Below are 22,349 nucleotides of genomic sequence, written 5' to 3' on the forward strand. Positions count from 1 at the left end.
GTCTGATTTGAGACCTTTTCTTAGCTAACAACATTATCTTAATAACAGTAATAATGAAGCTTTTTAATGTGGCACATTTTGTAAATAATGTTTAGACAGTGTTGTGTCAGCCAACAATACTAAAGCATAGTCAAACTACTGATGTGTGCATGGCTGCTAAAACATCTGAGATACAAGGTTGATGAGCACACACACACACACACACACACACACACACACACACACCTTCTGAACATGAGGCTCAAGTCTAACTGCTGTGTGAGGCTGCACAGTGATTTTAGCTTAATAACTATATGCTAACAATGGCAAAGTTAGCATACTGATATTTAGGAGGTGTCCATGTTCATTTTAGTTTGCCGTGTTAGCATGCTAAAATTTGCCAGTTACAGTGCCTTGAAAAAGTATTCATACCTGTGAACTTTCACATTTTGTCACCTTTCAACCACAAACTTAAATGTTTTTTATTGAGATTTTATGTGATCGACACAAAGTAGCACATAATTGTGAAGTGGAACATAGTTTTCAAAATTTTAAGCAAGTAAAAATCTGAACCCCTGCATCAATACTTTGTAGAGCCACCTTTCGCTGCAATTACAGCTGCAAGTCCTTTGGGGTATGGCTCTACCAGCTATGCACACCTAGACACTGAAATTTTTGCCCATTCTTCTTTGCAAAATAGCTCAAGCTCAGCCAGGTTGGATGGAGAGCGTTTGTGAACAGTAATTTTCAAGTCCTGCCACAGATGCTCAATGGGATTTAGGTCTGGACTTTGACTGGGCCAGTCTAACACATGATATTCTTTTATCTAAACCATTCCATTGTAGCTCTGGCTTTATGTTTAGGGTCACTGTCTTGCTGGAAGATGAATCTCCTTCCCAGTCTCAAGTCTTTTGCAGCCTCCAACAGGTTTTCTTCCAGGTTTTCTTGCCCTGTATTTAGCTGCATCCATCTTCCCATTAACTCTGACCAGCTTCCCTGTCCCTGCTGAAGAAAAGCATACCCACAGCATGATGTTGCCACCACCATGTTTCACAGTGGGGATGGTGTGTCCAGGGTGATGAGCAGTGTTAGTTTTCCGCCACACATAGCACTTTGCATTTTGGCCAAAAACTTCTTAGTCTCATCTGACCAAAGCGCCTTCTTCCTCATGTTTGTCGTGTCCCCTACATGGCTTGTGACAAACTGCAAACAGGACTTCTTATGCCTTTCTTTCAACAATCGTTTTCTTCTATAAAGGCCAGATTTGTGGAGTGCACGACTTCTAGTTGTCCTGTGGACAGATTCTCTCACCTGAGTTGTGAATTACTGCAGCTCCTCCAGACTGACCATGGGCCTCTTGGCTGCTTCTCTGACCAGTGCTCTCCTCGCTTCCTCTGTCAGTTAAGGTGGACAGCCATGTCTTGGTAGGTTTGCAGTTGTGCCTTACTTTTTCCATTTTGGGATGATGGACTGAACAGTGGTCCTTGAGATGTTCAAAGGTTCAAAGCTTGGGATATTGTTTTTATAACCTAACCCTGCTATACACTTCTCCAAAACTTTATCCCTGACCTGTCTGGTGAGTTCCTTGTTCTTCATGATGCTGTTGTTCACCAAACCACTGCTGAGGCCTTTACAGAACAGCTGTATTTATACTATGAGTAAATCTCACACAGGTGGAGTCAATTTACTAATTAACTTTTGAAGGCAATTGATTGCACTGGATTGTATTTAGGGATATCAGAGTACAAGGGGCTGAATACAAATGCACACCACACTTTTCAGATTTATATTCGTTTAAAATTTTGAAAACCATATATCATTTTCATTCCACTTCACAATTATGTGCTACTTTTTGTTGGTCTATCATATAAAATCTCAACTAAATACATTCAAGTTTGTGATTGTAAGGTCACAAAATGTGAAAAAGTTCAATGGGTATGAATACTTTTTCAAGGCACTGTATCACTAAACACACAGCTGAAGCTGATCATTAGTTTTGCAGGAATGTGATCACAAACTGAAGTATTGGACAAATTTTAATCTGACCAGATGATGGTCTTGATGGAACTTAAGAGCTCATCAATGTCATTTTAATTTAGTTGGAAGACAACCAATGTCTGAACCAAACTTCATGACATCCATCCAATAGTTGTCGAGACATTTCATTTAAACCTGCAGATGTGAACCTCTTGTTGACGCTGGAAGAAAAATTTGGAGGAAGCCAATGTCAGAATTCATCCTCCGGGAATCATGAATCTCTGTGCAAAATGTGGTGTCAATCCATCTTGTAGACGTAAGCGATATTTATCTCTTACATTATTGAAATTCAACAGTGATTTCATATAAATGTCTTTTGCAGGTTATTCCAAACTTTCAATCCAACAGTTTAGAATCACTTCAAAAGGACTATCTCTACTCTTAATCCTATGCCAGCAAGCAGATGGAAGACACTGTGTTTACTACTTTATAATCCTGATAACAGTAAATAAGCAGAAGTTTCACGCTGTGTTTTACAGCAGCCTCCAGCAGATGCCAGTTTTTCTTTGCACATATGCTGCTGAGGCTCATTTCTTGGAGGAACAATTAAATATCAATCACTCGTCTTAAATTAAAGCCTCCAAACTTTAAAATCAACATTTTTCTCATCATGCATATAAGCCACCTTACACAATGTAGTTTTAGCACAGCTGAGCATGAACAATGAAAAGGTCAGTATGGATGATGATGATGATGATGATGGGTGGGTGGGTTATATGCTGTAATGCCATTACATGTTTCACTGTCACCTCATGTTACTGTGAGTCAGACAGCATCAGAAATATCATAGTTCTGCGAGGATGGAGCGGTGTTGAAGACGTCTTTTGTATTTAGTTCAGTGTTCTGGAGCTCATCTTCACTAATCAGTGACACACGTCTGAGCCTCATCAACAATCAGAGAGAGTTCTTCACTCCTCCATCAATCCAATTCCCGCAAACATCCAATTATGTCTGCAGAATTGAAAAATATGTCGCTTGAATGCTTGACTGTGCTTTCACATTTACCATTGTACTAAATATTCAGTGCACATCTGCTGCTGCATAACAATGAGACTCATTTCACACTGTTTTCAGATGTAAACTATTTGTTGTTTTTAGGGATAAACATACAGTACACATCCTGTTTTGTGACCTACATACCATTATGTGTCTGCTGTTTGCATTCTCCACACAATAAAGCCCTAACATAGTACCATGTAATTAAAGATAGAAACACACTGCAAGAGACTAAACTTATCTCAGTGCAGCTGAAGCTGAGTTAACCTCAGATACTGTGGATAAAAGGCAGCAGTTCACCATCTATGGCTGCAGCATGACCACAATATTGATGCTAATGAAAGTAGTAATTAAATCTAATCTGCCTGAGAGGCCCGGCCTCAGTTAATGCTAATGACTGCTCATTTTTCATGCCGTGAGAGGCGTGGGATGTCTCTGTAGAGAAACACCCCTCAAACTCTGCTCTGATTGGCTGCTTCATCCGCAGGGAGAAGGCTTGTGTTTGAACATTCGGTATAGTCTTTCATGTCTTTGGCCTAGCACAATATTTTCATAAGACAGAAAAGTTTGATTCTGCATCCACAGAGTCAAACCACGATTATAGGTATGGAACATGCACACTGGGTGGGAATGCAGAAGAACAGAAAGTAAAATTACATTTAAACACAACATGAGCGGAAACATTGAAGCCAAACAGTGAAACTGCTGAGAGTTCAGACGGTTCAAAGGTTTCCACTGAATGACAACATCGATTCATGGAGGGAAGAAGAAAGAGGACGACTGTTCGGGAAATGGGAGTCCCATCACAAGTTTCATTATTCCCAAATGATGCAGACGCTGAGCATTTGAGTGAAGCCGCTTACCTTGCAGCTGAGTTTGCTGTTCTGAAAGCCATGCAAGGAGAAACAATAAGAGACATCAACAACTGTCAGTCAAGTCAGAGCAGAGTGACAGAGGGAGGGAGTGACACAGGAGGTCAGTTAATACGACATGAAGAATAGAATAGAACAGAACAGAATAGAATAGAACAAGTTCATGCATGAGGTTATTCATATTCATGCATCACCAGCAGGGAAATACACTTTGTAAAAAACAGAATGATGTACTGATACTTTCATACCGATATATCTGGCTCTCTCCTCTCTCCGCTCTTTGGCAAGTTTCTGTCGTTGCTCTGAGCTCAGTGAATCTGTGGAGAAAAAGAAAAAAATCACCTTTTAACCTTTGTACCCTAAAATTTTTTACTGGCACATTTACTACTTTGGTCAAAAGTCTCCACCGCGTTTGATGCCATAAAAAAGGCATATTTGAGATTTTTTCCAAATTTTTTTGCATGAACCTTCTAATCCACTTCTTCTCTATTGATCCAAACCATTGATTTAATTAATTTCAAACCCCTTCAATGTCAGAAAATAGAGTCCCTGGTACAGGATTGGGTTTGGAATTCAAAAATATGTGAAAAATAATTAACTTTACCAATTTTCAAGGCTCTTGCTAAAACCACAAAATTAAAATCAGAATTGGACAAAAGTGACACAAAGGTTAATATGCAACTTCTTGACAAAGTTGCATTTTTACACAATATTCCCTCTCCTCATAACTCTGTCTGGAGGGAATTATCAGGCTCTTTAGCTGCTACATGCGCCACTATGTTCTGCACCAAACTGAAGAGTTTCAATCAACCTTAGTCAAGATTTCAGCTTTTATGTGATTTTTAAAACTTTTTTTTAGTGACTATAAGGAGAGGTGAGTTGGGTTTTTTTTGGAGAGTGGCTGGACTCACTCTGCCAGGCAGCAGATGCATGTTGCAGGTCTAATTAACACATTTCTGACCTGTGATGGACTCACCCTGCTGTCCTGCAGTGTAAATTAGAAGGTTTGATTTTCACCTCTTTGTTCATATGCACACTCTTTATATTTTTTTTATTCCTCTCTGTCAGTTAAATGGTGTTCAGATGTCAGTATCATTGAAGTTTCCCTTTCTGGAAATAAAACCACCATCCCACATTCATGCAGTATTCGCGTTACGAGGAGCTTAAACAGCCAAAAGGATCTTGGAGCACAACCTCTAATGAGTTAAGAATGTATCTGATTGGGATGCTTTCTAAACGCCTCCCTCTCAAGGTTTTCCAGGAAAACCTACAACTACACAACTGAGAGGAGACATCAGCAGACCCGGTACACACTCGGGGGGATTACATATCCCATCTGGCCTGGGAAAGTCTTGGGATCCCCCCAGGAGTATCTGGAAAAGAGGAACGTCTGGGCTATGTTGCTTAGCCTGCTGCCACCAAGCAGACACAGATGAACGGCAGATGAATGGAATTTAATTCACAGCATTAAAAATTCAACACAAATGCTTCATAACTGAAATAATGTCCCTGCTACTTTCATTTATCATAATCCTGTGTGCGTTTTTAGTGGAACTGCTTTGCAGTATAGTTCTGTGGGTTATCCGGAGTTACAGGGACACAGTGCTGTTAAATTTATAATGTATTCCACAGTTCACAGTAACATACGGTCACGTTTGTGCACAAACTAGTTCCTGTCCCCAGTCAGGGGCTGTCGGAGATCTGACTGCCTTCTACTGCAATGTGGTGCAGGCAGAGAGCTCAGAGACATATAGCAAAATGATCTGTATGGATAGATTTCACTGGAGGTAACAGGTCATTTGGCTGAACTGAGCCTTCACCATGTTACATGTGTAAAACAGACACTTAAGACTACAGGACGTTTAATCATCCGGTTTCATTCAGGTTTAGTTTCAGTTCAAAGCAGCTCCATCTCTCTGCACACTGTTGGTGTTAAACTCTGACTGTGATAAACATCTGCTTTTCAGGCGTTCTCATGTACAGATGTGAGATATCAAGCAGGAATCCTGCAGCACCACCTTTTCTGTCCTAAAACTGCTGAGGAGTCCGAAGAGACGTACACACTAGAACCAGAAAACCAGAACCCCTGGGGTGCTCGCTGAGCACGTCTTCTATGTGCTATGTAATATACATGCTGTGCATTCTTAACCAATCACAGAGGGCCCTGTAGAACTTCAGCCCCCATCTCCATGGCAACCTGAATTTCCTTCCCTTCCTCCCCACCTTTCAGAGAGTTTCCTACACGGCTATACACTTCAGTCTGATCTGCAGACACTATGAAGTGAAAATAAATCTCATTGTCCCTCCTCCACCTCCCCCTCCACCCCACCATCAGTCTCCCTGCACACTATACACCCCCCATAACAAATGACAATTTGGCTTGTAGCCATTACCATCTGTCTGCTGAGAATGACTCAATACACATCGAGAGGACAAAAAGTGTTTGCCGTGTGTGATGTGTCATTTTGATTTTGACGGTCAGAAATGAGACGTGGAGGAGAAAAACAGTTAATTGTTTTAGACTTTCACACCTTTGAATGTCTTTCTTTGTTTTATGGGAGCAACTGAACGATAATGATGGAGCAGGGTTTGTTCAGAAGGAACACAGTCATATGGCCAGCAGCAGCTGGAGAAAATGCTGACTCCGCATTTTACACTTTATCATCATTAAACAGAGAGTACTGTGAAAACGCAGCACATTACATTTGCTTCTGTTTCCAATTTCAACAGTGTGAAAAAATGTAACAACTTGCTGCTGTTCATTATTATCACACAAGATTATGACCTTGCATTGTGTCTGCTTCAGAGGAGCAGCTCCATTACTTTTCTACATATCTGACCACAGCATAGAATATAGCACACTTGTGCAAACATTGCACACCACAGCAGCCCCTCTCCTTATTATCGTTTATATATGCCCAGAAATAGTTTCATCATTTTAAAAATCAGCAAAACTATTTCTGAAAAAGAGCACTGACTAAGTCACAGACACAAATTTGAATAGAATGGGAAATTTCCCCAGAGTGGCTGACACTCCATGCTAACACAGCCCCTCACATGCAAAAAGCACAAGTTACTAAGCTAATTCAAAGGAATGAAAAAATGGTTTTCGCAGTTTGATGTGAGATCTGGACTGGCCTGCACAGAGCCCCGACCTGAACACCAGCCAGCACCTTCAGGATGAACTGGAACAGTGACTGAGTGAGGCCTTATCTCCCAACAACAGTGGCTGACATCATTAATGCTCTGCTGGCCAAACGAGAGTGGAGGGTTATTAGTTCAACATATGAGTGTAAAGGTTGGATATCTAATAGAAGTCATTCGGTCATAATTCGGACTTGATGTTTCACTGCCTAAATCGTTTAAAGTTAGACCAGTGTGATTTATTTCCATGTTTCCATTTTGGACTTTGCATGCTAACAAAGGTTGCCTCTTGTGCTTATGATAGATAGGAAATAACAGAAACATTCAGAACTCCACCTTTCTTGGGCTGAGGGCTGCTGCCCGGGGTGGATGGCCTCATTTCTGTCTTGGAGGAGGCATCTGTCTGGGTGGGGGTCTCTGTTTGGGGGCTGGATTCTGTTTTAGGAGAGAGGTCTGTGATGGCTGAGTCATCTGAAGTCAGAGCGTCCTTCCCCAAACACTTGTCCCCATTCTGGATGGACGGAGACTCTGTCTGTAGGGGCAGAGCTGGAAGACAGAACATGAACATCATGAACATCAACACAGAATCATCTATACACATTGTTATTTTGTGCTGACACTGATGCTTTTCTAATATGTGGCATCTTCCTGTCACCATTATGTGATGCCTTCTACGTCCTCTGCTGACACACCTTCAGCAGAAACCTGGAAATCCCTTTGTGAGTTCATTAACGTAACACTCTCACCTCATTAAATCACTGACATCTTTCACACACACTTCACACACATCAGGCAATCATCTACACTCCCCCCTCCGTCCCTGAGGGGTTGCAGCTGCAGAGGAAAGGCCTCCTGCCAACAGTGTTAAACACACGCAGCAGCGTGAGAAGTTTACTTTTAAATCATGCAGCTGAAGCATTGACAGTAAAAGTCAAAGAGAGAGGATGCACATTGATTTACCCTGTAGGGGAAGAGTAAAACATTGAGATTGTTGTGTTAGTTCCTTAAAATGTAATCATGGGGATAATTAATGATAATTGGCTTAATTGGCCACATAGAGCCACTTAAACTGCCCTATAAATCCCTTGACTTGCTCGTGGTTCTTCAGGCTGAACAAAAAGTTTCATAATTAAATTATTATTATTATTATTAAATTATTTCTTTGTTGAATGATTGTAAATCGAGTGTATTCTGGGGTTTGGTCCACAGGGCAGACAAAACCAAACAAGCTGTCAGAAGATGAACACTTTCATAGACTAACAGCTAAATGAGCACTAGAATGTAATTACGTCTTCAATCGAGTTATGTCATGTTTGATGCAGCATGAAGCCTCTGGAAGCCTGTGTGAAAACTGACATGAGCACCAACCACGGCGCCACACAGATCCGGACACGAGGCCAGACTTCCTGACCTCTGACCCTGATGGAGGGTGACAAACAAACACATCCTGTTTGAATCCCTGCTCTGACTTTGTTTTCACACACTGAGTTCTGCTGCTGAGCTGCTTCCCGTCTTCTCCTTCCTTTATTCCTCTCTGGTTGTCACACTGAAGAAATCGGTGACGAACCGAGCAGAGCTGCAATGACGCAGCAGGAAGGGGGACAATTTTTCTGCACTTCTACAAGGACATGTAAAGAGAAGATTCATAGAGAGAGGAAAGCTGAGGACAATAAGAATGAGGAAAAATGGTGCAGCTGGCTGTTTTTATAATGTCGGGGGGAGGGAGGGAGTGTAGGCTCTGAAAAGACAAAAAGGAGAAGAGATAAAGAGCTAAGTAAGAGCTGCAGAAATCATGAGACAGGAGCCCAGAGATAGTGAGGTAGGAAGGTGAGAGGCTGCAGACTCCAGGCCAGCTCTCCACTCAGAGCAGCCAACAGTGGGCAGATGGAGTGTTGACACTCTCCTCAGGCCCGTCCAAACGCTCACCGAACTGCATAAATCACAGATTAACACTGGGCTCCTCTCCAACTACCTCTCCAACCACTGTACTTCAATGCACAGGTTGCACTATAGAATGCTAATGAAGGAGTAATAAGGTGTGAATGGAGCCTTGTGTGCCTTTAAATGAAAGAGAAGAAAAAAGATGCAGGATCATGTTCAAACAGGATGACACTGCTTCTACCTGATGTTGAAAAGAGGATTAGGATTTGTCAGTGCTCCTTCAGACTCTGGGAAGATTACTTGTTCAGCAAGTGTGGCTGACATTTTGAATTTGATCAGTTTACCAACCTAACATGGCAAATGAGGACAAGAACTAGAATCACTTCAGTTCCTAGAATGTAAAATGTTCCTGATGATAAAAGGAGTCAAAAAAGACATTATGAAATCATCAAATTCAAACATATTCAAAAAGCAACAGTCACAAAAACATCAACTCAAACAAAGAGAAACAGGCCGTGGTGTGGTTTCTTCATCGATAGGCTAGTTTTATTTTATAGATAGTGAATTATTGAAACTGTATGATTTGCAATTATTGATTGATTTAGGAGCTGTAACCTTCATGATTTTATGGAGGCATAAATAAACCTGAACAAAAGAAAATGAAACAACCTACACGCCCAAGACTTGACATGATGACAGACCTCTCTGCCCTCTCACTCTGTAGAAGAACTCCTGTCAAAGTATCATCATCATTTTGGGATTGAATAAAGATCCCTCATATGACTTGAGTTCATACGGCACAGTTGACTCTAACTAGTTATTACCATAAGCACGGCATGGGTGTGTCTGTTGTGTATTCTCTTGCATCTAAACAGTACGGTGAGAGAGCAGCGATGACGTGTTGTGTTGAAACAAGACCACAAAATAAACTGAAGAAAGACAGAAGTTGTCCCTGTTACAATGAAAAGAGCAAAAAATGCTGCTTAAGACAGATAGTTCAGCAAAGACTGCACAGTTTATGTGTATGACAAAGGAGGAACGATGACACCGAATGTTACAAAGTGATGATACGTCAGAGTTACAGCAGCAAATATTATCATTACGTTTATAGTCTAGATCAGAAGTTTTCAAATATGACATATGTTTTTTAGTCATTCACACTTTCTGATTCTGATTACTTGCAAAAACTAAAATCAGACTTGAACTAAAGTATGCAGACTTTATAACAACATAAAGTTTGAGTGGTGTCCCAATCCATGCAGCCTCACACAAACACATGTTCAGCATCAAGTCAACAAGTGCATCCTATCACACGTGATCAGCCCTTCATGTGACAGGCTCCATTTAACACAGAAACACTAATTCAGCATGATGTTCACCCCTCTCCTCCCTCCCTCCCCCTCAGATCCTTGTCCCTCTGCTGCTATCTCAGGTTTCTGTGCCACTGTGACAGACTCTGGATTTATAAATAGCGTCATGCACCATACTGAGAATGTCGGCCATAAAAGGGGCTGGCTTCTGTCGAGGCACCTTGGGACGGCACGGTGACCACAAACTGCAGCATGATGTACAGCAGATTTAGTGGACAGGCAGGGGGGAAACTTAACTTTGTTTATGTGTGTGTGTGTGTGTGTGTGTGTGTGTGTGGGCAACGTTGGCTGGTAAAACCTAAATCCATCGGACAAAAAACTGTTTGAACCAATAATAGAATCTACAGAGAAAGATGCTGCTAATCTACCACATTAAGTCTCAAACACCAATGATGGTCAGGAAAATATCTGTTAACCCTTAGATACTCTAACAGTGTGGGGGGGGGGATCAGACAGGTAAGTGGGGTAGTAGGCCAACCAACCAGTGTTGTCTCTGCTTCAGTCTGGCTCTACCATTTCAGCAGGTTTCCTTTGCACAGTTTGTATTAGAGCTGGTGAAGATCTCACTGTGTTCACTGTTTAAACACACACAGCTCATCCAAGAAACTTTTTTCCATGACCCCTTACCATAATCTTCATGAACTGTTGCACTAGACTGCACTAGTTTTAGCTATGTGTGCATAATAAACTGGCTATTGAATGTATATGGTAAATATTCTCTCACCTTTTATATTAACACGGGATTTAGAAGAAATGGTTTAAACTGTTTACATGTCACTGTGGATGAATCTGTATATTCTGGAACATAATATTTAAAAGAATTGCAGATTTAGTTGGAGGGGAGCACTCCTCTGTCTTTGTGATGAGTGGGACATGTTGGATCTGGGTCAGGCCAACCTCAGGAATCCCTGGCATCCACATTTCCCTGTGTACGTGTTTATACAGCAAGTATGTGTGTATTGTGTGTGTCCAGGGCTTGCATGTGCTGAGAAATCAAAGAAAGAGAAAGTGAGAAATAGCAGATGTCAAAGCAACAGGACGATATCAGATGGATTCCACGTCCACATAATGCACAAACCCCTGAAATACTCCTACTACTTCTGCAGGATGTGTTTAACTGCTTACACACTGTCAAAGAGCACGCGTCCATGTTGGACACCGCATCCACCTCTTCCTCTACGGACAGAAAACAGACCAGAAACACTCTTGGGCAACAAGTATTCACGCCCCAAGGAGTAGCAGAGGAAGAACATTCCTGGGACAGCCAGAGCACACGCTTCCAGGAGACCTAGAACCAGTAAATGTGTGTGACTTTTTCACCAAATAAAATCACAAAGTAAATACTCAAATTTTACAACAAACTTACACCTCAACAATGGAGAAAAGCTTGCATGTTACAAAAAAGCCCACAGACAAAATGTCATCCACACATCTGCCTCGGAGGGCAGGGGAAGCCTTCAGGCCTCAAGAACAAATGCTGCACAAACCTATGAATACTGTGAGGTCACCAGACCAACAGCTGTGTTTGTGATGAGTTCCAGGTCGCAACGACCACGAACCAGTGCACAGCTACTAATCAGTGTCATAGAAGGAGAAATGTGGCCTATCTGTGATGATGAAAGGAGAGAAACCTTCATTTGAAACCTGGCTTTCAATTACAGATCTCAGAAATACTGTGTGTGTCAGCTGATCTGGACATCTCTCTTTGGATCACTGCATGTACACACACATCTGACTAGAAGTGAACACCAACTGCCAGCGAGCAGTAGGACCACTCTCTTAATAATATGCAGCAGTCTAATTAGAATGTTAATCAGCTGTCAGGTTTATGCTGTGGGTGTTCCAGGCTATGTAACCATTAGCTAATGATGGCCCATGGTGCACGTGTGTGTGTGTGTACTGTTACTGTTATAGTCAGTGTGTGTGTGTGTGTGTATTGTTACTGTTATAGTCAGTGTGTGTGTGTACTGTTACTGGTATAGTCAGTGTGTGTGTGTGTACTGTTTCTGTTATAGTCATTGTGTGTGTGTGTACTGTTACTGTTATAGTCAGTGTGTGTGTACTGTTACTGTTATAGTCAGTGTGTGTGTGTGTGCACTGTTACTGTTATAGTCAGTGTGTGTGTGTGTGTGTACTGTTACTGTTATAGTCTGTGTGTGTGTGTACTGTTACTGCTATAGTCAGTGTGTGTGTGTGTACTGTTACTGTTATAGTCTGTGTGTGTGTGTGTGTACTGTTACTGTTATAGTCAGTGTGTGTGTGTCTGTGTACTGTTACTGTTATAGTCTGTGTGTGTGTGTGTACTGTTACTGTTATAGTCTGTGTGTGTGTGTGTGTGTGTGTACTGTTACTGTTATAGTCTCTCTGTGTGTGTGTATACTGTTACTGTTATAGTCAGTGTGTGTGTGTGTACTGTTACTGCTATAGTCAGTGTGTGTGTGTGCACTGTTACTGCTATAGTCTGTGTGTGTGTGTGTGTACTGTTACTGTTATAGTCAGTGTGTGTGTGTGTACTGTTACTGCTATAGTCTGTGTGTGTGTGTGTACTGTTACTGTTATAGTCAGTGTGTGTGTGTACTGTTACTGCTATAGTCAGTGTGTGTGTGTGTCTTGTTACTGCTATAGTCAGTGTGTGTGTGTGTGTGTACTGTTACTGTTATAGTCAGTGTGTGTGTGTACTGTTACTGTTATAGTCCGTGTGTGTGTGTGTGTGTACTGTTACTGTTATAGTCAGTGTGTGTGTGTGTGTACTGTTATAGTCAGTGTGTGTGTGTACTGTTACTGCTATAGTCAGTGTGTGTGTGTGTACTGTTACTGCTATAGTCAGTGTGTGTGTGTGTGTGTGTACTGTTACTGTTATAGTCAGTGTGTGTGTGTACTGTTACTGTTATAGTCATTGTGTGTGTGTGTACTGTTACTGTTATAGTCAGTGTGTGTGTGTACTGTTACTGTTATAGTCAGTGTGTGTGTGTGTACTGTTACTGTTAAAGTCAGTGTGTGTGTCTACTGTTACTGTTATAGTCAGTGTGTGTGTGTGTGTGTGTGTGTGTGTGTGTGTACTGTTACTGTTATAGTCAGTGTGTGTGTGTACTGTTACTGTTATAGTCAGTATGTGTGTGTGTGTGTGTGTGTGTGTGTGTACTGTTACTGTTATAGTCAGTGTGTGTGTGTACTGTTACTGTTATAGTCAGTGTGTGTGTGTGTACTGTTACTGACTTTATTCAGAATAAATTGCTCTGGCTAACAGAAGCTAACTGGCTAAAGCTGGTATGGGTTGTTGAGCTGTCATGGAAACATGAACATAAGAAACATGAAAGAAAACTTGACATAAATATGTTATTGAGAAAAAGACCAGAACAAAACAAAGGATGTGTTTAAAAAGAGCAATTTCAATGAAAAAGTGTATAATGAAATAAAAATTACTTTGCATATAAAAAAATGATTAAATAACATTACATTATGATATTTAATTAATGTTAATTAAATGTTAATTAATTAATGTCCCGGGGGAGGCGGGGGACATTGAGTCCGAGTGGACCTTGTTCCGTTCCTCCATTGTCGAGGCGGCTGATCGGAGCTGTGGCCGTAAGGTGGTCGGTGCCTGTCGTGGCGGCGGTCCCCGAACCCGCTGGTGGACACCAGCGGTGAGGGATGCCGTCAAGCTGAAGAAGGAGTCCTACAGAACCTTTTTGGCCTGTGGGACTCCTGAAGCAGCTGACGGGTATCGACGTGCCAAGCGGAATGCGGCCTCGGCGGTTGCGGAGGCAAAAACTCGGGCGTGGGAGGAGTTCGGTGAGGCCATGGAGACCGACTTTCGAACGGCTTCGAGGAGGTTCTGGACCACCATCCGGCGGCTCAGGCGGGGGAAGCGGTGCACTGTCAACACTGTGTTCAGTGGGGACGGGGTGCTGTTGACCACGACTAGGGACGTCTTGGGTCGATGGAAGGAATACTTCGAAGACCTCCTCAATCCCACCAGCACGTCTTCCTTTGAGGAGGCAGAGTTTGGGGACCCCATGGTGGTCTCGCCCATCTCTGGGGCTGAGGTCGCTGAGGTAGTTAAAAAACTCCGCGGTGGCAGGGCCCCGGGGGTGGATGAGGTCCGCCCGGAGTTCCTCAAGGCTCTGGATGTTGTGGGGCTGTCTTGGTTGACACGTCTCTGCAACATCGCGTGGACATCGGGGGCAGTACCTCTGGACTGGCAGACCGGGGTGGTGGTTCCCCTCTTCAAAAAGGGGGACCGGAGGATGTGCTCCAACTATAGGGGGATCACACTCCTCAGCCTCCCCGGGAAGGTCTTTTCGGGGGTTCTGGAGAGGAGGGTCCGCAAGATTGTCGAACCTCGGATTGAGGAGGAGCAGTGTGGTTTTCGTCCGGGCCGTGGAACTGTGGACCAGCTCTATACCCTTAGCGCGGCCCTGGAGGGTGCATGGGAGTTCGCCCAACCAGTCTACATGTGTTTTGTGGATCTGGAGAAGGCGTTCGACCGTGTCCCCCGGGGGATACTGTGGGGGGTGCTCCGGGAGTATGGGGTTCCGGACCCATTAATAAGGGCTATCCGGTCCCTGTACTCTCGGTGCCAGAGCTTGGTCCGCATTGCCGGCAGTAAGTCGGACCTGTTTCCTGTGAGAGTTGGACTCCGCCAGGGCTGCCCTTTGTCACCGGTTCTGTTCATAACCTTTATGGACAGAATTTCTAGGCGCAGCCAGGGCGTTGAGGGGCTGCGATTCGGTGGCCTCAGGATTGGGTCGCTGCTTTTTGCGGACGATCTAGTCCTGTTGGCTTCATCGGAGCGTGACCTCCAGCTCTCTCTGGAGCGGTTTGCAGCCGAGTGTGAAGCGGCTGGGATGAGAATCAGCACCTCCAAATCCGAGGCCATGGTTCTCAGCCGGAAAAGGGTGGAGTGCACTCTCCGGGTCGGGGATGAGATCCTGCCTCAAGTGGAGGAGTTCAAGTATCTCGGGGTCTTGTTCACGAGTGAGGGAAGGATGGAACGGGAGATCGACCGGCGGATCGGTGCGGCTTCTGCAATGATGCGGACTCTGCACCGGTCCGTCGTGGTGAAGAAGGAGCTGAGCCGAAAGGCGAAGCTCTCGATTTACCAGTCGATCTACGTTCCTACCCTCACCTATGGTCACGAGCTTTGGGTAGTGACCGAAAGAATGAGATCGCGAATACAAGCGGCCGAAATGAGCTTCCTTCGCAGGGTGGCTGGGCTCTCCCTTAGAGATAGGGTGAGAAGCTCGGCCATCCGCGAGGAGCTCAGAGTAGAACCGCTGCTCCTCCGCATCGAGAGGAACCAGCTGAGGTGGCTCGGGCATCTTGTGAGGATGCCTCCTGGACGTCTCCCTGGTGAGATGTTCCGGGCACGTCCCTCCGGGAGGCGGCCCCGGGGAAGACCCAGGACACGCTGGAGGGACTATGTCTCTCGGCTGGCCTGGGAACGCCTTGGGGTCCCCCTGGGAGAGCTGGCAGAAGTGGCTGGGGAGAGGGAAGTCTGGGCCTCCCTGCTAAAGCTGCTGCCCCCGCGACCCGATAACGGATAAAGCGGAAGAAGACGGACGGACGGACGGACATTATGAGTTGGGCTTGAATAATTAGAAGTTATTTTACAAGTTGTTAGTTCTTTAATATATTTTCTGCAGTTTATTCACATGATGATTTCATAATGTCATATATATATAAGTGTATGTATATATATATATATATACATACACTTATATATAAGTGTGAATCATAAAGGTAATTCTATTTACTGCAGAAAACAGTTATCTTAAAAATAATAATAATAATGAATAAATAAAATCTCCAGTAAGTGATCTACATGGCTACACACTGTTAACAGTAATTTGGGTGAACTGTCTTTTTATACAGACCAGTATGACTATTTTCTGCCTCCGAACAACACTTGGACAAAAGAGGACACAAATTGCTGATTTATAATCATGAATATCAGTGTAAAGGACTATTCTCACTTCATCTCGACCCATCCTCGTCTTTGAATACAAGGGAAAAACAGGACAAGCTAATCAAAATAATAATCAAGTACTGCAGAGAGAGTATGAGTCTGAACGTGAGAGCTAAAACTCAGTCAGAACTGAAAGGATCCCGAGAGGACGACAGGATGTTACTCCTCTGCAAACGGAAGAGAGCTCCAGATGCTTTTAACCACAAAGTGGGTTACCCAGTCACGAGGACATAAAACAGAGCCGAGCATGAATCATATATGGATCATCTATTATTCACTGTTTCCTCCTTCTCTATTCAGCAGCAGGACTGATACTAAAAATAAGGTCAAAGTTGAACACAGTGAAGATTTTTGAGGCATTTTTTAACGTCAGGTGCTGAGAAAAGCTTTTCTACGAGTCAGACAGAAAATAGCTCAGGCGTGGTTTGTTGTGACTGCGGCTGTAGTCAAGGAGTTTCACTTCAGTTATGACCTCATCATTAGGTCACGACATAGCAACAGTAAGCTAGGCGCATGATGTAAATAAACATGAGTTACCATGAGGTATGTTTCTCTAAAGTAACTCTACAAGCAAAGCACTGGAAGCTGCTGTTCAACATGTTTTATTATTTAAGCAGACGCTTCATGACTAAAATCAGAGCATTGATCATTTTAGACTGTCTTATTAACACTGTACTAATCAATATTTAAATTTTAATACACACACCTGGCAAATAAAGTGATTCTGATTGTAATTCTGAATATTAACAATGGAAACATATATTATATGTTATGTCGAGGGTGTCACTCACAGCAATGAATCTACAAAGAAATATCACCCAGCTCTGGTTTGTTTTGCTTCACTCTCACCAGCCTTTTTTCCATCTATGAGCAGATGATGCTGATCAAATATTGACGGTACAGCATCAAACAGCACACAGACAAAGTTAGTGACTAGCTGGTGAGCATAACGTAGCATTTAGCAGAGCCAGGTATTACTATGAGGAGCTGGTGGAGACCAAAAGCAGAGCTACAAGAGGGGGAATATTGGAATTCCATTCATTCAAGAAAGCGGTTACATGAGACAGAGACAATACGTGAAACAAAAGACAGATCTGCAGTAACAATGAGGCACTGCAGCTTGTTTATTTCTCTCATAACCGCAGACCACCAGACTCCTTCACACAATGACCACTTACTGCATCAGAGCCTGCAGCACAGCAACCGTACTTCTAATTATATCAAGTCTCTTCTTTCTTAACCCGAGAGAGAGACCTGCACAGGAACTGAGTGTACGTCTGGAGCCAGATTCACATGATGTCAGTGAATTTGACTCTTAGTGTCAATATTTAGTCCTGAGTTTTCTAATGCAAACATCAGTGTCTATTAAGTCTATAGTGTGTGGAGACCACAGCTGCCCCACCACACTCACTCTTGTTTTGGACTCATGGGTAAAGTAGGGCATAACTGTGTCTGGCTGACTAATGTTGACCTGGCAGCATGGTGAGGTGTGATGACAGACCAAGTTTAATCTGAGCTGAGGGCTGCTTTTAGTGCTGTGCATTCAGCCTGCTCACAGTAAGTGTGCTGTGACAGCTGGGGAAAAAAAAGTTTAGATTGTGCTCCAACTCCACTGAGGATGAATTCTTTTCTTCAGCTTTGTAATCTGATTACATTTACATATGGAGTTATTTATGGCAATAAAAGGTATAAAGAATTCAATACCTCTCTTCATGGAGCACTGACTCATTATGGAGAAATAAACAATAATCAGATATATCAAATCTGACAAACAAGAATGCAATGTCAACTCAAAGAGCTCTCGAACATCCTACTCTACTCCTACTGTGGACACAGTGAGTGTGTAGCAGGTCACCACAGCTCATGTGTTTGGAATGGAAGAAGCAGACTGCACAGGTAATCAATGGACTGAGACGCTGCATTCTAACTGCTCGTCTTCTGTTCACACAAAAACACGTGGAGCAAACATCTGACACACCACGTGACAACGTCACCCTCACACAACTGATCGTGTGATTTTTATAAATTATTATTGTGACTTCTGTTGTCCTGTCTTCGAAATCAAATGCAGTCATACAATCTGTACGCACTCTAATATTAGAGCTTGTGAGTCCTGTGACCGAGCAGTTGTGTGGTGAGTGACACGTCTGTGTGTGTGTGCATACACACACTTTAATGCCACAGGATGGGGGGACGCATCTGTTAGTAATTCCCCTGAGGTTTCAGTAACACTCACAACAAAAACATCCAGTACACACTGCAAGGCAGCATGGGTAATGGGGCCAGGAAGCAAACAGAAACAGCTGAAGGTCTGAGAACACAGTCCTGCTGTCACAGGTCAACGTCTGGAGACATCCTACTTAACATTAAAGATGAATTCAGCTGCATTAATATCGTTCAATGAAACTTTAATGAGCAGCCAACACCAAAGAGAGCCGCAGCATGAGAAGAGAGAATGGCTTTGTGTTCTGTGTGTTGGCTCGTACATCCCTGAGGACACAGCTCATCCTGCAGACCAGACCCTTCACATCACACTGCACAGTTAGCATTAGCAGCTATTCTGTCTGCTGTTGTATCAATAAGACGGCAGCACCTCCTCCACATCAGCTCTGGAGGAGTCACAGATGTGTAGGTGTTGGTACAATGACTTGAATCTATAAAATGTGACATGACACTTCCTTTTCTGACTAAACTCTGCCTCACACTGTTCCTAACAAGATTATGCTGCAAACAGGATTATTAATATCAACGTCACATTCAGATTCTACGAAGGGAAACGTGACTAATGTGTGCTGAAACTGTCAGGAAGCATCGTCCCCGTGTTTCTTGGTGCTCTGCAGCAGAGTGGAGCATTTCCTCTCCTTTCCTGTGCAAGTGGTTAGTGTCACGGCTGTGATTTATAGCATGTGGTCACAGAGCTCGCTGACGTGGACTGGAGAGAGAGGAGCCGGCTCTGGTCTGATCCGTCTCCTCCTCCTTCCTTCTTCTATGGATCCACAACAACCGAGCTAAACCTCCGCACTCCGCGTCTGCTTTCTCAGAGTCATTCTAGCCGATCCCGTCCACACCCAGCCCTCCCAGCAGCACTCTCTGCTCTCCTACCCGCATGTACAGGCATTCGAGCCCCCAGGCTGCAAACGAGACACAATTGGCAGAGCTGTGAGAACTTGAGCTCCGTCTGACTGCGAGAGCTGAGAGGAGCTTTGTGTTGTTCGCTCCCAGCTTTAGATTTTCACTCCAATGCTAACAGTATTAAAAAGTCTGTTCATGAAAAGTAGGATTACTTTAATTAACAATCAGCTGATTAAGACAACTGTTGTTATAACACATCGTTTGCTAGCACATATACAGCTTACTTTAAAAACAGTGAACACTCAACATGAAGAATTATTGAAACAATGATTTAAAAAAGCAAACAGAATCTTATCTCAGGTTATGACTTATTTTATCAGCAGACGTACACGTCTGTGATTCTATTTAATTTACTGCCGGGAAACCCCACACCAAGGTTACTTCTTTTTTCTGAGTTTAATAGTGGAGGATGACTTATGATAGTGGCAAATCAAAAGCCGCTGGAAGAAGGTTTCTAGGCCATAATCTACATTTCCAGGCCGGCTGTGATGTTGAACGTGTGCCAAGAACATAACGTCAGCATGACTGGGAAGCTCGCCGGGCCAAAGGGAGTCCACCTCTCATGATTACTTCCACAGAGGAGCATTTCACTCCACAGTGAGACTCTGACTGCAGGCCCACAAGGCTGGAAAAAGTTGGTCCAGTGACAGTGGAGGAATGGAGAAAGGAGAAGCTTCCACCTGAATGTAACATTCACAATATAATCTCCTTTGGAAGGAAGCGCTGAGGTCTTCTCTCTGCATCACACAAAAGGTGAATTGTTTCAGCGATGGTGCCACTCCTATTGTGAGCTGAACACAGGGAGGCTTTGAATGTGCTATGTCTTGGAGAGGCTTGGTTTGACTCCAGCACTCAGCCCAGAAAGTAAGAAAGGAAGCTGCTCACTGTGTTAATAAAGAGTGATTAATGTGGCTAAGGGATGACAGCAGAGATGATGAGAGGGGGGTTAAATGTGAGCATTTGTGTACGTGTGTGTGTGTAGGGGGGTGTTAGGGATTTGGATGGTCTACATGCATTAAAGCTAAAGCAAAGAGCTGTACACATCATTCATCGCCTCTCAGCTCTGCACACTGCAAAAAACAAACCAACTCTGGTTCTTTCTTCTCTTTTCTGAACAGAACAAACAAATGTTTCTGTTTATCTGACGCCCCTGCCTTTCTCAGTGTCTAGCATTCCTGATAACGTCACATGTTGAACAGCCCTGCTGCCTGCTGGAGCTCTCTGCAGAACAGAACCAAAACACACACTGTGTTTTCATCTTAGAGTGCTGAGAATTTCAATAAATGACTCATGTCTCATGGTGAAGCTCCAAACACACCTCACACACACACACACACGCACATACACACACCTCACACACAATTTAAAGGAAAAACCAAAAAAAGATCTTCTTCATGATAGTAACCATGGCAAATATATCGTCATCAACCCCTGAATACAGATTTCAGTGTGAGCCTCAGCACTTCTTCTTCTTCTTCGTACAGACTCCCACACATGCAGAGAGCAACATGACAGTCCGCCTCTGCGGTGATAAAAAGCTGCAGCAAACCTTTCTCTCCAGCCGACACGCTCCACATCTTGTCGAGTGGAAACGGGGGGGGCGCTGCCAGTGAACAGTGTCACCTTCTATCAGCATACAGGTCAACAGGACAGCATGTGATGGGGGGGGGGCTGCTCTGTGTTTTTGTCTATTAATATGAATGAATCTATTACACTGTTATTATTGTGGAATGCATTCATTCATCCAGACACAAAAGTCATGAGACAAAGCAAACATCATTGGAATTACTGCATGAGCTCAGAGCAGCTGAGCAGTGTGACATACAGATGTTAAAACATCTGCATCTGCGCTGAAGTGCTCTTGCGCAGGACACTGGAGAGGACAACAGCAGCAGAGGAGGACAGCAGCAGCAGAGGAGAGCAGCAGCAGAGGATTCTGTTGAATGTCACCGCAAGCTGAGCTGAGCCGAGCTGAGCTGAGCTGTGTCACTGTATATGTGGGCCATTTTTCACTGACGTGTTTGGTAATGGAGACCACAGCTCAGTCCACAGCCTCTGCCGCTGCCTGGACCCGCCTGCTGGAGCGTGCGCGCACACACACACACACACACAGCCCGCTGGTCGGTCGGTGTGGAGGAATTCCAGCGGGTGATCGGGGCGGACAAACATGTTTCTGTGATAAAAGCAGCTGATTGAAAACACACTCAGCACTCCTGACCTATTTTCTGTGTTCACTGTGACATACTCACATTTGTCTGTTAGTGTGAGCTTCTCCTCCAGATGATGGCCCAGCTCTGTATAATCCATTGTTTGCATTCAGGCGGTACACAGTCCCGTCGCTGTCATTCCTCAGAGTCGCACAAGCACAGGAGATGAACTCCCGGTACAGCTCGCCCAAACACGCCCTGAGTAAATCCAACCGGAGGAAGAAGAAGAAGTGAGCAGAGCAGAGTGTGTGAAGCAAAGAGGAGTGGAGGTCAGCTGACACTTTCAAATGTTCAAATGTTCTGTTCAAACCAGACTCGGTCCGGTCTGGTCCAGCTGCTCCTCAGTGGAAAATCCACAGTGTGGGAATAAAAAAGCGTCAGTGAATCGCAGGACCGGAGTCAAGTTAGGGAAAGTGGAAAAACTACTTCCTGTCTTCATTTTCAGAATAAAACAAATGCACCATTTCGTGTTTTTGGACAAAAGCAGAACTCCAGGTCCACTTGACTTTTCCACAGCTTTGAACTGCACCTTTCTCAGAGCCTGCTCAGTTAGTTAATCATCACGTGGCGTTGAAGGCTGTGCTATTTCCATGACAACTGAGACGAAGTGATGCTGTGACAGCTCCAGAGAAACTTCTTTTTCCCATGCTCCTGTCAAGGTCAAGATTTCACTCTGGCACTTTGCTGTAAGTCGGCACTATACTTTGTATACAGTAGCATATGTACAGTATAATAATAATATGAATATATTTCTGACAAACCA

At 43.7% G+C, this 22,349-nt stretch overlaps 1 protein-coding gene across 7 annotated transcripts in view; it reads right to left on the reverse strand.

Moving 5' to 3' along the window:
• LOC104921538 (MAP7 domain-containing protein 1) overlaps positions 1 to 22,006 on the reverse strand; it is a 40,544-nt gene extending 18,538 nt beyond the window's left edge. For 2 of the 7 annotated variants that reach the window (XM_027286813.1, XM_027286812.1), the window contains exons 1-4: positions 21,629 to 22,005; positions 7,365 to 7,574; positions 4,133 to 4,201; positions 3,876 to 3,896 (exon numbers count right to left, since the gene is read on the reverse strand). In XM_027286813.1, coding sequence (XP_027142614.1) covers positions 3,876 to 3,896; positions 4,133 to 4,201; positions 7,365 to 7,574; positions 21,629 to 21,695 — 367 coding nt within the window. In that variant the 5' untranslated portion in view covers positions 21,696 to 22,005. Of the gene's footprint in view, positions 1 to 3,875; positions 3,897 to 4,132; positions 4,202 to 7,364; positions 7,575 to 21,628 lie in introns of all 7 variants that reach the window. The other 5 variants (XM_027286810.1, XM_010734097.3, XM_027286811.1 and 2 more) reach the window with 5 other exon arrangements.
• Between the last annotated feature and the right edge of the window lie 343 nt (positions 22,007 to 22,349).

The sequence above is a fragment of the Larimichthys crocea genome, chromosome XIII, assembly GCF_000972845.2.
Source record: "Larimichthys crocea isolate SSNF chromosome XIII, L_crocea_2.0, whole genome shotgun sequence".
Taxonomy (NCBI): domain Eukaryota; kingdom Metazoa; phylum Chordata; class Actinopteri; family Sciaenidae; genus Larimichthys; species Larimichthys crocea.